The sequence below is a fragment of the Rosa chinensis genome, chromosome 4 (genome assembly GCF_002994745.2).
Source record: "Rosa chinensis cultivar Old Blush chromosome 4, RchiOBHm-V2, whole genome shotgun sequence".
In the NCBI taxonomy this organism is placed as follows: Eukaryota; Viridiplantae; Streptophyta; class Magnoliopsida; order Rosales; family Rosaceae; genus Rosa; species Rosa chinensis.
Window position 1 is genome coordinate 54,259,069 of NC_037091.1, and position 14,337 is coordinate 54,273,405.

The following is a 14,337-nucleotide window of genomic DNA, read 5'->3' on the forward strand; positions in this document are numbered from 1 at the left end:
GGAGCAAAACATTAAAGGAGTCACACTGGACCCAAAATGTTACACAAATCTCAACGCTTTTGAAAACAATCGAAATCAACATTTCCATAATCATTTGTTTTCCAAAAGCCACAACCCAAAACAATAAAAAGCATCATTCATGCATATTGTTTTCATAAATCCACAAACCACCAAAACAATAAAGGAAATTTCGTTCATTAATGAACCTTGTGAGACTACTCACCTCGAAACTCCCGCTGCGTCTTCAATACAGAACAAAGCAGCCAAACCACCCAAAATAGCTGTCCAAAGAATACCTCGTCACGTACCTAAGGAATTACAGCTCTGATTCAGTTAACGAATCACAATTTAATAAAGTTCGAATCCCCAAATCGAACCAAAATCTAAAGGTAATGCTAAATTTAGGCAAAACCACTTCCGAGACCTCCCAAAGTCTCCGGAACACTCCCACGATCGATGTGTCCAAACTACAAGTTGATCGGACGCTCAGATCCTCACGGATAGAATAAATTCACCGATATGAAACGGTAAAAATCATAACAAATCCATACGAACTCCAAAATTTGCATATTATATATCGAAACCCTCGTATCAACGAGTAGAACATATATAATACCAGAAACAGTTCCTAATATGGCCGGAACGCCTCCAGAACGCCTCCACAGGCGGTGGCGCACCGCCGCTGGCCAAAACTCATTATTTCCCAAAACTCCCAACATAAAAAATGTTCACCTAAGCATGCTTGTGAATTTTCATAACTAGCTTGAAGTCAGAAAAGAAGTATAAAGGATCGAAAACTGCCTCACAAGTTTTGAATTTTTGCTCAATCTGAGTTGAACTGATTTCCACATAAATCGATCCAAACAAACACCATAGATCGATCTAGAAAGCTTCCACGAACCCAAAGAAGGAAACTTGAAGCCGTGCCGTCGTCGGAGCTAGGATTTCTGGTCGGGTCCGAAATCACCTAACTTTGTCGACTTGCAGCACCGCCGTGGAGGAGGATCGCTGCTAGAGGATGCCAAAGGGACGACCAGAGCAAGGAGACGATCTGATCTGGATAGTTTCACCGCCAGAGCTCGCCGGAAAAGCCGGGTCAGATCTCCGGGTTCGGGTCGGGTCAGACGTGGGTGAGAAGAGAGAACGAAGAGTTTCTGGTTTTGGAAACTTCCGAAAATAAAAATGGAAATTTCGGAAAACGGAAACCCCTATATATAGAACTTTCCAAATTTTCAAATGCTCATAACTTTCTCATACGAACTCCGATTCTCGGGTTCAGCATGTCCACGAACTCGTATCGATGTGCTCTACAACTTTCATGAAGGAAGTTTTTGGAGAATCCCAACGAATAAAAAGTCAACCTTTGGCAACCCCCCTAAAACCATATTCTTCAATTAATTATTCGCCCGAAACACTTCCGCTCCATCCACGAGCCACGAAACCGTCCAATAACCACGAGCCATTGGAAAATAAATACGAATTTCCGGGGCATCACATTCATCATCACTTGAATGCCAAGATTATGAATGTTATTTGGAAATTAAATATCCCTCCCAAGGCAAAAATCTTTGCCTGGCTGCTTGTGAGGGGTTGATTGAAAACTAAAGTAAGAATTGCTCGTTTTAATAACAGCTTTGATACCAACTGTGATCTATGCCATTTCGGTTTGGAAGATATTAACCATTTATTTTGCTCTTGCCCCTATACTGCAAGAGTTTGGAATTTGTCTACACTCACTGCTGATTCCAATCTTCCTTGCAATTTTAACAATATCTTTGATTGGTTTCATCAGATTTTTAACATTTCAAAAAATCTCACCTTTATTGAGAATGCTATTGTGCTTTGTTGGAAAATCTGGCAAGCTAGAAATAATCTCATCTTCAGGAACATATCTGCTAACCCGAACATGGTGCTGCATGCTGCAGCTGCAGCTGGGAATTCTTATAGAGCTCACAATCCTTCCCACATGAAGAGCTCTGTTAACAACTATGGACTGATCAGGTGGCTTCCCCCCTCGGAGAACAAATTCAAACTCAATTTTGATGGCTTTGTGAAGCATGATAGGATGGCTGTAGTTGGTTTCGTCATTAGAAACTATGCTGGCTCCCCTGTGGTGGCTGGAACTAGGAAGATTGGCTCCACTACTGTTCTTGTGGCGGAGTGTAGCGCGCTCAAAGATGGTCTCCTCCATGCGCTACATCTCAACTGCTCTAAGATTCTAGTGGAGGGTGATTCAAAGCTAGTGATCGACTGTGTTAACAAGATTAGTGATCCTCCTTGGAAAATTTGTTCTCTTGTTCGTGACATCCAAGGCATCTCTAGTATGTTTGAGGAAATCTCTTTCTCTCATATTCCTCGTGAAGCAAATTTTGTGGCGGACGCAATTGCCTTCCTTGGACATCAATCTTCGAATGCGATTATATGGCAAGACAAACTTCCTCTTTTAGCTAGCTCGGCTTTTAATTTAGATCAATTTGATTTTAGTGTTGTTAGAGGCTTTGTGTTGTAATTTTCTTTTCCTCTTCAAAAAAAAAAACTTTATTCCAGGTTTCCATGAGCTCTAGGATAACCACTTTTATTAGTTAAAACACGGAAAATTTAGTGCCAAGTTACTATTTTTAACCTCTAAATAGAGTTAAAATGGCAGTGATGCACTTTGGCGGTTTGAAATGTAGACGGGCTCCCGCCTGGACAAAAGGCCCAAGCACAAACAATAAATATGGCCTCGAGCACAAGGCAGTGAGTGGATTACGGCTCAAGGCAGTTGTGCGTGAGGCTTGCAGTCCAGCACACATTTGGGCCTGTACACAGCCTAGGATAAGCACTTTTCTACTGGAACTTGAAATAGGGAAAAACTACTGCACATATTGAATGGGTGGAATTTGTGAGCTTAGCTGCTAGGAGTATGAGGCTACTTGATTTTCCTTTGGTTTGAAGCCTATTTGGTTAGGAGAACAGATTGCATATACCTTCCAAGTTCCAAGTTACTAGGTTTAACCTTCAATAGTCTGAAAATGATAATACTGCATACTCTTTTCATTTCTTAATGTGGATTGAGCATACAAAATGCTGCATTCATCAATGGTTTAGACTTGAGAATAACATCATCCCTACTCGAAAAGGTATCAACAGAAATTGAAACTAGTCATTCAATTCTGAACTTCTGTAATCCATGTTGATCAATTGATCTCAGTACAGTACTCATCTTGTGCATCTCTCTATACATGCATAGGACAGGATATAGTTTCTACTTGTCAATTTGGGCTGCTTGTATGACTGTATGGCCTAATTCAACGTTGCACTAAATCTGGTATAACCTCTAGGCTCTAGCTAGTAAAGAGAAAGTTTCAGTTCTACTGTGAGAATTCATGTACTACTCAGTCACAAACTGCCTCTGTGATCTCTTGAACAAGGTCAACAATCACTCCGTCTACACCCATCTGAAGTTGCATGTACACAGCCTTTACAATATTACTGCAAGTGCACAGGCATATAATTCGTTGTCAGATCAATGAGTTCTTGAGAAATTCTTGCATACAACGTGTATACAAGCACTTCTCACATCTGATGACCAACGTATAACTGGTTCTCAAGAGGCATAGTATGCAACCATTATATGAAAAAATTATTCGGAATTATGATCACAGAAATTCAGGAAAGAAACATGAGCTTACTTTAGTTGGCCGTAAGTTAACAGGTGGATTTTTTCCCCTTGAATCCTGGTTACAGCTTCTGGATCTCCCAAGATAGCACTCACTTCTGAAACAATGCCTTGCAAACCACCTGCCAAGCACACCTTAACTGCTTCTCCCAAAGAGTTCTTTCTAGCATCAGCATACATTTGAGACCCTCCTTCAGTGAGAAAATATACCTGGAGATAATAGGTATATAGATTAACAAGTCAGTCACTGCGAAATTGTTCTATCTATTCAAAACACCAAGTTTGCATGAAAGGTGATCTACTTACAGGGTATCTGCTCTGCATTTTTCTTATCAAAAGAGCTGCATCAGGCTGAAAGGTTGAAAAGAAGATTGGTCTGCCCTTTGCATACTCATTTACCACCTGTTCAAACAATTTTCAGTAAAAAATGACCACCTATATGTTCAACATTGTATAACAAAGAGGTTGAAAACCCAGTTTCAATTTCAATCCATTTTAACAATTTAGTGAAATCACCTATATGTATTGAAGTATTGAACATTGCAGAAGAAAGAGGTTGAAATACCCAATTTCGATTTGTGTTCTTCCAATAAGTGAACCTTAAGACAACAACTGTTACACATATAGACTATAGAGTAAAAAACAAGCATTGTTACCTGCAAGATTACTTGAAGAACATGCTTAAGCTGTCTCTCTGTGTAGACTATGTGATCATCAAACTTCAATTCCATATTAAATCCCAGCGAATGCTTGACTTTCTCAAACGCCTCTTGCAATGTGCATAGGGGGGCATCCTTTTCCACCTTCCACTCAAAAAATGTTCCATCTTTCATTTTTCTGAACAGAGGCATTTTCACCTGAAAATTCATCGAATTATATTAGTTTACAGAACATCCACGGATACAAAAATTATCAATACGAAAACGAACAAATCAACATTGATGATGACCTCTCCAAGCTCTTTCTGGGGTCCATAGGAAAGAAATTCTGGTAGCTTAAGGTCTGTAACTCTCTTCTCAATGAAAAGACCCTGAAACCAAATTCCACACAAGATATCACATACGTTCAGATTACAGATTACACTAATGAAAACAAGCAGATTAAATCAAGAACTTATGGGTTTAGAGAGATCGATCAAAAACCAACTAACCTTGTCCTCACTGACGATAAAGTTGTCATGAAAAATTACTGGACAGTCATCTTCCGTCACCTACAAAAGTAAATTCTGCTTACAGTAAAAGCAGTACTACTAAGAAAACAAACTGTGATCAAATGCATGAAGGTGCATCATGATTCTTGATTTTGTTTAGAAATTGGGAACCCAAAAGAAGTGCAAAGATTATGCTTTACCTGAACGTCGAACTCAACAAAATCAATTGGGAATTGAGCAGCAGTATTGAAGGAGAGGATTGAGTTCTCTTTGATTCCTCTCATTCTGATATCAGAGGACTGCAACATGTTCATTCCATTTCCTCTGTGTCCTATCAATACCAACTTCGGCCATTTGTGTCTGCATTTTCTTTCTTCACTTTCATCATTCCCACCTATTCACAAAACCCAGAAACCCAAAACCCCAAAACCCAGAATCAAAATCTTTCTTGAAATTTAGAACAAGAATGCAGAGAGTGTAATGGATCACTAGGATTCTGACCTTGAGTCATCAATGGCGAGCAGAAGAAGGGTAATGTGGGATATTCTTGGACTTGGAGAAGCTTGGGAAAGAAGCAGAGCTGAAGCGCCTTGATAGCCATTTGTGATTTCGTATTTGGAAAAACGTAAATTGCAAGCTTTGGAATTCAAGAAATGAATTTGGCTGAGAAAACAAACTGGGACATAATATAATTGCTTGGGCTAGGGGGTAAAGGGTTTTTATAAGGCGGTTCACGGTTCACGGTTCACGGTTCACGGTTCACGGTTCACTAAACTGAAATAACGGAAATAACAAACACATCCCAGAGAATTGTTTTTTAGAAATTTTCCCAGTTGCAGGTAACTTCCTTGTGCTCCAAATTTACATCTTCTGTTAACAAGTTAGGAGATCGATCATCTGTCTTGCGAACTAAAATTGAACTCGGAACTCGGTTTCCTAAAAGGAAACCATTTTAATACAACTAAATTTTGACGTAAGATTAATGCTACTATATAATACACAAGTTTGCTCCTCTAGGATTGACAATGTTGCATCAACTCTGGTATCAGCCCCCAACAGAACAAAAGTTCGAGTTCAACTTCAAGTTCATGCATCTGCCCTCAATTCCTAGATCAGTTGTTTGGATCAGAAACTGCCTCGGTGATCTCTCCTACCAGATCAACAATCACTCCCTCAACACCCATCAGATGTTGCATATAAACTTTCTCTGGCACATTACTGCAAAGTCCACATGAATCCCATTATTAATCGGACAAGTTCTTTACCGGAAAAATGAAAAACTCTAAAGAAAGCAGTTAGAGCTTACTTTAATTGGCCATAGGTTAGAAGGGAAAGGTTGGAGTCTTTAATCCTGGTTACTGCATTCGGATCTCTCAAGATAGCTCTCGCTTCGGACACAACTCCTTGCAAACCGCCAGCCATACACACCTTAATTGCCTCTTCCAAAGAGTTCCTTCTAACATCTTTGTATATTTCGGACCCTCCATTGGTGAGGAAATATACCTGGAGAAATGACAGTTTTGACAAAGTGAATTCGAACACCGATGAAAATGGCTCATTCAATCCTACTCAAAAGATTCATTTGCGCAGATTAATTTTTTCTTTTTCCACCTAAGAGGGCATATGGAATAGAAGGTGATCTTACTGGATAGGAGCTCTGCATTTTTCTGATCAACAGCACTATATCAGGCTGAAAGCTCGAAAACATGATTGGTCTATCCTTCGCATACTTGTTTATTACCTGCTCAAAAAGTTATAGAAGTTATTCTTACTGTATGTTTGTATAATAGGTCAAATTATTCTTATGCATACAAGGACAAGGCTATACTGGATGAACAATTAAAAAGAGACTCAAATACACAAACTTTCATGTTTTACCCCAACAGATGAACATTGAGAAATTGTGCTGTAAAACAAGCCAAGTTTCTTATCGGACTAAATGGATACCTGCAAGACTACTTCAAGAACATGTTGGTGTTGTTTCTTATTGTACACAAACTGATCATCAAACTTCAGTTCTATATTGAAACCCATAGAGTGGTCGACTTTCTCAAACACATCTTGCAATGTGCATAGGGGGTCATCCTTCTCTACCTTCCACTCAAAAATTGTCCCCTCTTTCGTTTTTCTAAACATAGGGATTCCTGCCTGGACAAATATTGATCACAATGTACTACTTCTGTTAATAGAACATCAACATAAGCAAAGATTGGCAATTTGAAAATGAAAATATCAACATTGATGATTACCTTTCCAAGTTCTTTCTGGGGTCCATATGAAAGAAATTCTGGCAAAGTAATGTCTGTAACTCTTTTCTCAACTAGAACACCCTGAAATCAAATTACAATTCAGGTAAACATTCTCACTGCACAGTCACAGTCCCGCTATGAAAACCGATAACAAAGATATGTAGGATTTATAGAACTAACATTCAACTCGGTAGCGATAAAGTTGTCATGAAAAATGACTGGACAGTCATCTTTGGTCACCTACACAGAAGGGTTTTTCGCTCAACCAACATGAAGAGCAAGAAAGCAGAACAGAAATGATGAAAATGAAGAGACACAATAATTAGTACTTGAACATCAAATTCAATGTAATCGATGGGGAATTGAGCGGCAGAGTTGAAGGAGCGAATTGAGTTCTCTTTGATGGATTTCATTCTGTCATCAGATGATTGCAACATGTTCATTCCGCTGCCTCTGTGTCCCATCACCACAAACTTTGGCCATTTGAATCCGCATTTAGTTTCTACGCCTTCATCATGATCATTCACACCTACTCACAAAAACCGAAAAATAATTCATTTCTACACAATTAGCAACCCTCCAGCTAAAAAGGATGTATTTGATCCATTCAAATTTCTGACCTTGCGCTGACCATGGAGCTTTGATTAGGGCCAATGCAGCATTAATTTCCGAGACTTGGTCGACATTGGGAACGTCCGAGACATACACAGCCTTGAGGGTCGTGGCCATTTTTGTCTTGCAAATTTGCAAATTTGCAAACTGCAAGTTTTGGAATTCAAAAGAAATGAGTGGAAATTAGAACACAGAAAGCTTGAGGAATCCATGGATAGTGATAATGGGTATTTAAAGTCTTAAATCCAACACGTAGAATGCCATTGCCAACTAATTTGATCAAGAAACAATGATCAAAAGACTATCAAGATAGAATGTTCTATTTCAATGAGGCTTAATTTGGTTCTTGAATTTGCGGAGCTCTAAGCATGTCTCCCTTTCTTTTTGTTTCAATCCCCTAAATTTTTGGGCTACTTGCGGTTTCGGGTTTTTCCACAGGAATATGCTAGAAATTTTTAGATAGGGCGGCCGTACCATATGTCAGGTGTAATTGCTCAAAACTCATAAACTAGCTTGTGAAATTTTGAAACTACCATTCATTTATTAAGTGAAATATCCAAAACATCATTCTGCATGTGCATTGATTGATCAGCTCTACAAATACGTGCCACGGGTCTTCTACGTTTTTTTGGTTCCTTGATATAAACATTAATCTGGTAGTGACATTGATCTAGAAATAAGCAAGTAAACTATCAAAAGAGGAAAGAACTTTCTGTGGTATGTTCCTATGCGGAATCAAATCTAATTGAAAAGCAAGGTTCGACTTCGACTTAGTGGGTATAAAGGTTCACTTATGTAGGCCCTGTTTGGCAATGTATGTCCAAGCACACAAACAACGAAGTCGGGTGGTGGTCTGGTAAGGTTTCAGAAAGCAAAGCGCTACGCCAGGATTCCACTCTAGGAATAAGGTCATTCTTCTGGTATTGGGGTTTTTTATGTTGTTACAACAAGTTGAGAGCAGTGTCTGTTCCTTTGTGTTTGAGGGAGTTGGTGCGGCAGTCGAAGTTCAAGTGGCTTTGGTACCGGCTAGAGGAAAGAGACAGTATAACAACATTCAATAGCTTATGTCGATCAGAGGTTAGGCTTGCTTCTCAAAGGTAGAATTCTTGGCCCCTAAAAGGAAAAAAAAAAAAAAAGATAAATTAGGCCACGTTTCTCGGGAGAGGCTGCCTTCTCTCAGGCGAGCAGTCGACTAGAAGTAGAAGACCGCTCTATGACGGGCTTCCCTATTTCTTGGGCTCTACCCGCTAGTCTACGCGCCTACCTTATAATTGAAAAACGATGTTTCCAGCCGATTTAAAACTTGTAGTAAAAAAAAAAAGGCAATCAATTTGAATTAAAAAAAAAAAATAGTGAATCAAGATCTAGATAGATTCCTATCTTTATCTCTACTTGGGAAGCAAAGTAAGGCGGTGCAAGAGCAGGACATCTTTGACACCGTAGTTAAAGTCCTTTTCATAGTGAGTCCCATGTGGTTAGATTTGTCAATGGATCGGATTTGGAGCAGATCGACCTAAAGCCTAACCCGTTTAGTAATAAAAAATTTCAACCCGACCTGCTCCGTCAATCCGGTGGATCGTTGATAGCTCAATCCAAATCCGTATTCACCTGATTAATGGATACCTGATCCGTTTATAATTACAAATATTTTCTAACTTTATATAGTAATATTAAATTTTTATCATGATACCTCATAAAACATGAATAAAATATTAAAACAACATGAAGAGTATCGCCAAAAGTTGAATCACATTATCAAAATATTCCCTAGAATGATAAACTAAGGTAACTAATCTTTTCAAAAAAAAAAAACTAAGGTAACTAATATACTAAATTTCCAAAGTATTATTAATCTTTTGTATTTTCTATTTTTTAAAAATAATAACCTATTAATAAAAAAATAATATTTTATTATTATGAGAACGGACCGGATCAACCTAAATTAGGATTAACGGATCCAGATCATTAACGGATCAATGAATCAAATTTTCAATCCAAACACATCTACTAACCACGGATATAGAGTGGATCTAGATCAAAATTTGGTCCATTTACAAGTTTACCCATGGTGGCTTCTGTTAAAGGGAGAAGGGGAGTGGTGAGACAGGTGCCTTCACTTAAGCTAATTTTTTCTAGCGGAAGATACCAAGATAGATTAGAACGTTTTTCGTCTGGCCCTATCGGTGCGCTCATTCCGCCCAGAAGGGCACGGGAGAAGAACGGATCCAATACCAATCGTCCTAAAAAATGGTTCTAGACACTCTAGAATGCAGCAAAGGCATTCCAAAGTCTTTCTCTAAGTTGTCAGTTAAAGGGAAACCTCAAATAACACTAATCTCTCTAGGGCGGCTAGCCTACTATGGGCACCTGTAGGGATTAGTGCGTGAGACCACGATCCACAAAATAACACACGGGACTCACCAGAAATGAAGAGGGGAAACATAGCTTGTCACAGCGAGGCGAGGTTTGGAACCTTATTGTGAGAGGGACTTCTCGTAAGCGAAACTTCTAGAGATGAGGCCTTTTGGCGAAGCTAAGTTAATCTCGGGCCACCAAACCCTGTAACTGATGAGAAGGTCTTCTGGAGTATAAGGAAGCGTGTACATTGTCAGTTTGTCACACTCCCTGCCTTCCAAAGGTGCCTAAAGGACGGGCCAAACGCAGCAGAGCGATGACCCTGGAGCGGATTCCTCGCTAAGTCACTTCCTTTCTTTTTGTCTAAGAGGCTCGGGGAAGGAGGGCTCAAGTCTTAGGTGCTTGATGCCTTGATCTTTGCAGGCATAGCTAGTCCGTGTTTGTTTCCTTGATCAGTCTCTCTTCTTCGTTCCATCCCTCGTTTAGTACTAATAAAAAGGAAGGTGCTTGGGTGCCCTAAGTGGGGAATCCTCCCTTGACACTTTTTATCTTTTTCAAGTTGCGAATGAATAAGTCGGGATTCTCCGCTTCTTTCTCATCCCGGTTTGAATCGTTATCGTTCATCTGGACCAAAAGCCTTAGTCCAGAGGAATGAAAGAGAATAAGCAAACTAGGCCCCACAATGTCCTCTCCCTTAACAAGCTAGACAGAGATCCCTGAGTTAAATAAACTTTTCACTTATGTTGGATCACGAATTAGACGGGCCATTCTTCATATTCTTCTTTCTAGAAGGAGGATCCAAAGCACTGATTCCGAAGAGTTGAGAACATTATAGAGAATATTATGTGGTGAGTCAGAGAATGTCAAACGGGGAGTGTCATTCACATAACTGATTGAAGCAATCCATAGAAGTGTAGATAACTAATGAAAAAGACATAGGTCCAATCATTCTTTCTCATTCAAGGTAGCTGCTTAGTCATTCGTTAAGCCTATTCTATCAAATAATACCCCAAAATTCCTGTCATTAAGGTTAATGGTTAATATCTAGCTAGACATGCAACAAGATCAATGTAGCATTAGCAAAACATTTTTGACCAATGAAGTCTTTGCAATCAAGCACAATATAAGGAATTGGGCTCGATTAGAGGTTCATTTCTCTTAATGTGAAAAACAAAATTAAGTAAATTATGTTATTAAGACTTAAAGGGACGTAATAATATGCTGTTTTAGGGAATTAGAAATTGAGAGAAAATCGTTGTGTATTCTCATTGATAATAGGGGTCTTTTTATATAGAGGATTACAATACATAGAGTCTGAATCATATAAGAAAAGATAATCTCTAGATTCTTCTAATTAAACCTTATTACCACTAGGTCAAGTAACCTAGAGTTTGGGCCAAACACAAATTAGAGATTTACTTGAACACTCCCCCTTGTGTTGCCCAAACGTGGTGCTTCTCTCGTTGCCTCGCTAAAAACCTTGCCAAGTAACAAAAACCCAGTGGGACAAAAATAACATCGGTCGAAGGGGAAAAAGAGCACAACACACCCTTCACGCTTCGAGACGAACATGTAGACATCTCCCCCTGATGACAACTATCATGGGAGTTCAGATAATTTCCGCAAGTCAATTCTTGCCATATGTTTCTCGAACGTGGATTTGGGCAATGACTTAGTAAACAAGTTTACCACATTGTCCTCAGATCGAACCTGATTTACTTTGATCTTAAGGAGCTTCTGTTGTTGCTGATTATAGAAGAATTTGGGCGATATATGCTTGGTGTTGTCGCCTTTGATGTAGCCTTGCTTCATTTGTTCAATGCAAGCAGCATTATCCTCATAAATGCTCGTTGGCTCATCTGTGGTAGACTTTAGACCACAATTGCTTCGAACATGCATTACTATGGATCGAAGCCATATACATTCACGAACTGCTTCGTGAAGAGCAATAATCTCTACATGATTCGAAGAGGTAGTGACTAAGGTCTGCTTTGTAGACCTCCAAGATATCGCGGTCTTTCCCATGGTGAAAACATAACCAGTTTGAGAGCGACCTTTATGTGGGTCATAGAGGTACCCAACATTAGCAAAACCTTCCAAAACACTTATATCGTTTTGGGATGGGGAGAGGAAACGTAGTCCACCATGTGTGGCGTCCCTTGCATTTGATGGGTCCGAATCCATCGTCTCTCTGTAGGGATAGAACAAGCCCATATCCATTGTACCACTTAGGTATCGAAAGATATCTTTAACACCAGTCCAATGGCGTCGTGTTGGCGCAGAGCTATATCTAGCTAGCAAGTTCACAGCGAATGAGATGTTCGGTCTTATGTATTGTGCTAAGTACAATAATGCGCCTATTGCACTTAGGTAGGACACTTCTGCCTCTAGCACTTCTTCATCGTCATCTTTTGGACGAAATGGATCCTTCTTTGGATCAAGACTACGGACGATTATTGGGGTGCTTTTGAAGGCTTAATCTTGTCAGTCTTGAAACGCCTAAGCATCTTTTGGGTATAAGCTTATTAATGAATCAGGATATCATCTCTACGGTGCTCAATTTCTAAACCGAGGTAAAACCGTGTTTTCCCAAGATCTTTCATCTCAAACTGGGATTTCAAGTATTCAGCGGTTTCCCTTAACTCTTTAAGGGTGCCAATTATGTTCATGTCATCGACATAAACAGCTACTATTGCAAATCCGAAACTTGTCCTTTTATGAACACATATGGGCATAGTTCATTGTTGACATATCCCTTACCAATCAAGTAGTCACTTGGACGGTTATACCACATCCGTCCGGATTGTTTCAATCCATATAGTGAGCGTTTCAATCTAATCGCAAACGCGCTTCGTGGTTTAGAGCCACTTGATTTGGGTAACTGAAGTCCATCTGGGACCTTCATGTATATTTCTGTATCTAGATCCCCATATAGATACGCAGTAACTACATCCATAAGCTGCATGTTCAGTTTTTTCAGAAACTACCAAACTGACAAGGTAACGGAACGTTATAACGTTCATTACGGGAGAATAGGTCTCTTCGTAGTCGATTCCAGGGCGTTGTGAGAAGCCTTGAGTCACAAGGCGAGCTTTGTACCTTACAATCTCGTTTCTCTCATTACGCTTTCTAACGAATACCTATTTGTGACCAACTGGTTTGGTGTTGGGCGGTATTGGTACAATTTTGCCAAATACCTTTCTTTTCGCTGAAGAATCAAGTTCTGTCTGGATTGCATCTTTCCATTTTGGCCAATCAGCTCTACGTTGGCATTCATCAACGGAGCATGGTTCGATATCATCGGTCTCAATAATCTCACGTGCCACTGAATACACGAATACATCATCAATGATGATGAAGCTTCTTTCCCATGTCCCATGTATACTAGTGTAATTTACAGAGATATCTACGTTCTCAGGAATAGGTTCTGACATTGAGGCGTCCCCCAATGATGTCTCTCAGATATAACCATAATCCGGAACATTCTCATGAAACGGATTTTGAGTATCGATGATCAAAGGATTTGTTTGTGACTCATTCGCTCTCTTTCTAGGGCGCGTATCATCCGAACCAATTGGTCTACCGTGCTTCCTTGCTAGACCTGCAGCCATAGATGCCACATCATTGCCATTCTGGGCAATGGCGCCATCTCCTGGTGTCACAGGAGTGACGCTATGTCCAGTATTTGGGACATCAATCCTTGCAGGCACGTTCGCAACAGGTATGTGTGATCTAGTCACTTTGGCAACATCAGAAAAGGCATCAGGCAGAGTGTCTGCTACGTTATGGAGCTCGATAATTCTTCGCACTTCAAGTTCGGATTGTGCGGTACGGGGATTGAGATGAGACATAGTGGGGACAGACCACGACAATTCATGTTGTTCCTGTTGAACATCTGTGTTCTTATCTCCCCCTAACGATGGGAAGACTGTCTCATCAAAGTGACAATCCGCAAATCTAGCGGTAAAGAGATCGTCTGCCAAGGGTTCAAGATAGCGGACGATAGTTGGAGATTCATAGCCAACATAGATGCCCATTCGTCGTTATGGACTCATCTTAGTACGCTGTGGCGGCGTAATAGGCACATAAATGGCACACCAAAAAATGCGTAAGTGCGAGATATCAGGCCCGTTCCCAGTCACTTGCTGTAACGGAGAGTAAGATTGGGTTGCAGTGGGTCGTAAATGAATTAGCGTCTCTGCATGCAATATTGCATATCCCCAAGCAGAAACAGGGAGATTGGTGCGCATAACCAATGTTCGTACTATCATCTATAGTCGTTTGATAGCAGCTTCTGCGAGACCATTTTG

The 14,337-nt window shown here is 40.0% G+C and overlaps 2 protein-coding genes across 5 annotated transcripts; both read right to left on the reverse strand.

Annotated features, from left to right (window-relative positions):
• Nucleotides 1-3,169: 3,169 nt before the first annotated feature.
• Nucleotides 3,170-5,622, reverse strand: LOC112201084 (glycerophosphodiester phosphodiesterase GDPD3). Of its 3 annotated transcripts, XM_024342098.2 has the most exons (8): nt 5,313-5,622; nt 5,012-5,205; nt 4,812-4,871; nt 4,611-4,691; nt 4,318-4,518; nt 3,968-4,063; nt 3,675-3,871; nt 3,170-3,474 (listed from the first exon to the last, which is right to left on the reverse strand). In XM_024342098.2, exons 1-8 carry the CDS (start codon nt 5,410-5,412, stop codon nt 3,378-3,380), a joined length of 1,026 nt encoding a protein of 341 aa, XP_024197866.1. In that variant the 5' UTR covers nt 5,413-5,622; the 3' UTR covers nt 3,170-3,377. The 3 variants fall into 3 exon arrangements, with proteins under 3 accessions (XP_024197866.1, XP_024197868.1, XP_024197867.1); XM_024342100.2 differs by having other exon boundaries at nt 5,012-5,441; XM_024342099.2 differs by lacking the exon at nt 3,170-3,474 and having other exon boundaries at nt 3,671-3,871.
• A 78-nt stretch (nt 5,623-5,700) lies between these two features.
• Nucleotides 5,701-8,086, reverse strand: LOC112200792 (glycerophosphodiester phosphodiesterase GDPD3). Of its 2 annotated transcripts, XM_024341804.2 has the most exons (8): nt 7,681-8,086; nt 7,390-7,589; nt 7,241-7,300; nt 7,061-7,141; nt 6,759-6,959; nt 6,457-6,552; nt 6,118-6,314; nt 5,701-6,029 (listed from the first exon to the last, which is right to left on the reverse strand). In XM_024341804.2, exons 1-8 carry the CDS (start codon nt 7,787-7,789, stop codon nt 5,924-5,926), a joined length of 1,050 nt encoding a protein of 349 aa, XP_024197572.1. In that variant the 5' UTR covers nt 7,790-8,086; the 3' UTR covers nt 5,701-5,923. The 2 variants fall into 2 exon arrangements, with proteins under 2 accessions (XP_024197572.1, XP_024197573.1); XM_024341805.2 differs by lacking the exon at nt 5,701-6,029 and having other exon boundaries at nt 6,114-6,314.
• Between the last annotated feature and the right edge of the window lie 6,251 nt (nt 8,087-14,337).

Bases quoted from the DNA above. Each gene is read 5' to 3' on its own strand.
- LOC112201084 (XM_024342098.2), bottom strand. From the start codon at position 5,412: ATGGCTATCAAGGCGCTTCAGCTCTGCTTCTTTCCCAAGCTTCTCCAA. The intron at 4,872-5,011 runs GTAAAGCATAAT...TTACTTTTGTAG, and splicing joins TTGTTGAGTTCGACGTTCAG to GTGACGGAAGATGACTGTCC. The intron at 4,692-4,811 runs GTTAGTTGGTTT...ATTTGGTTTCAG, and splicing joins TTATCGTCAGTGAGGACAAG to GGTCTTTTCATTGAGAAGAG.
- LOC112200792 (XM_024341804.2), bottom strand. From the start codon at position 7,789: ATGGCCACGACCCTCAAGGCTGTGTATGTCTCGGACGTTCCCAATGTC. The intron at 6,960-7,060 runs GTAATCATCAAT...ATATTTGTCCAG, and splicing joins CCCAGAAAGAACTTGGAAAG to GCAGGAATCCCTATGTTTAG. The intron at 6,315-6,456 runs GTAAGATCACCT...TCATTTCTCCAG, and splicing joins AAATGCAGAGCTCCTATCCA to GTATATTTCCTCACCAATGG.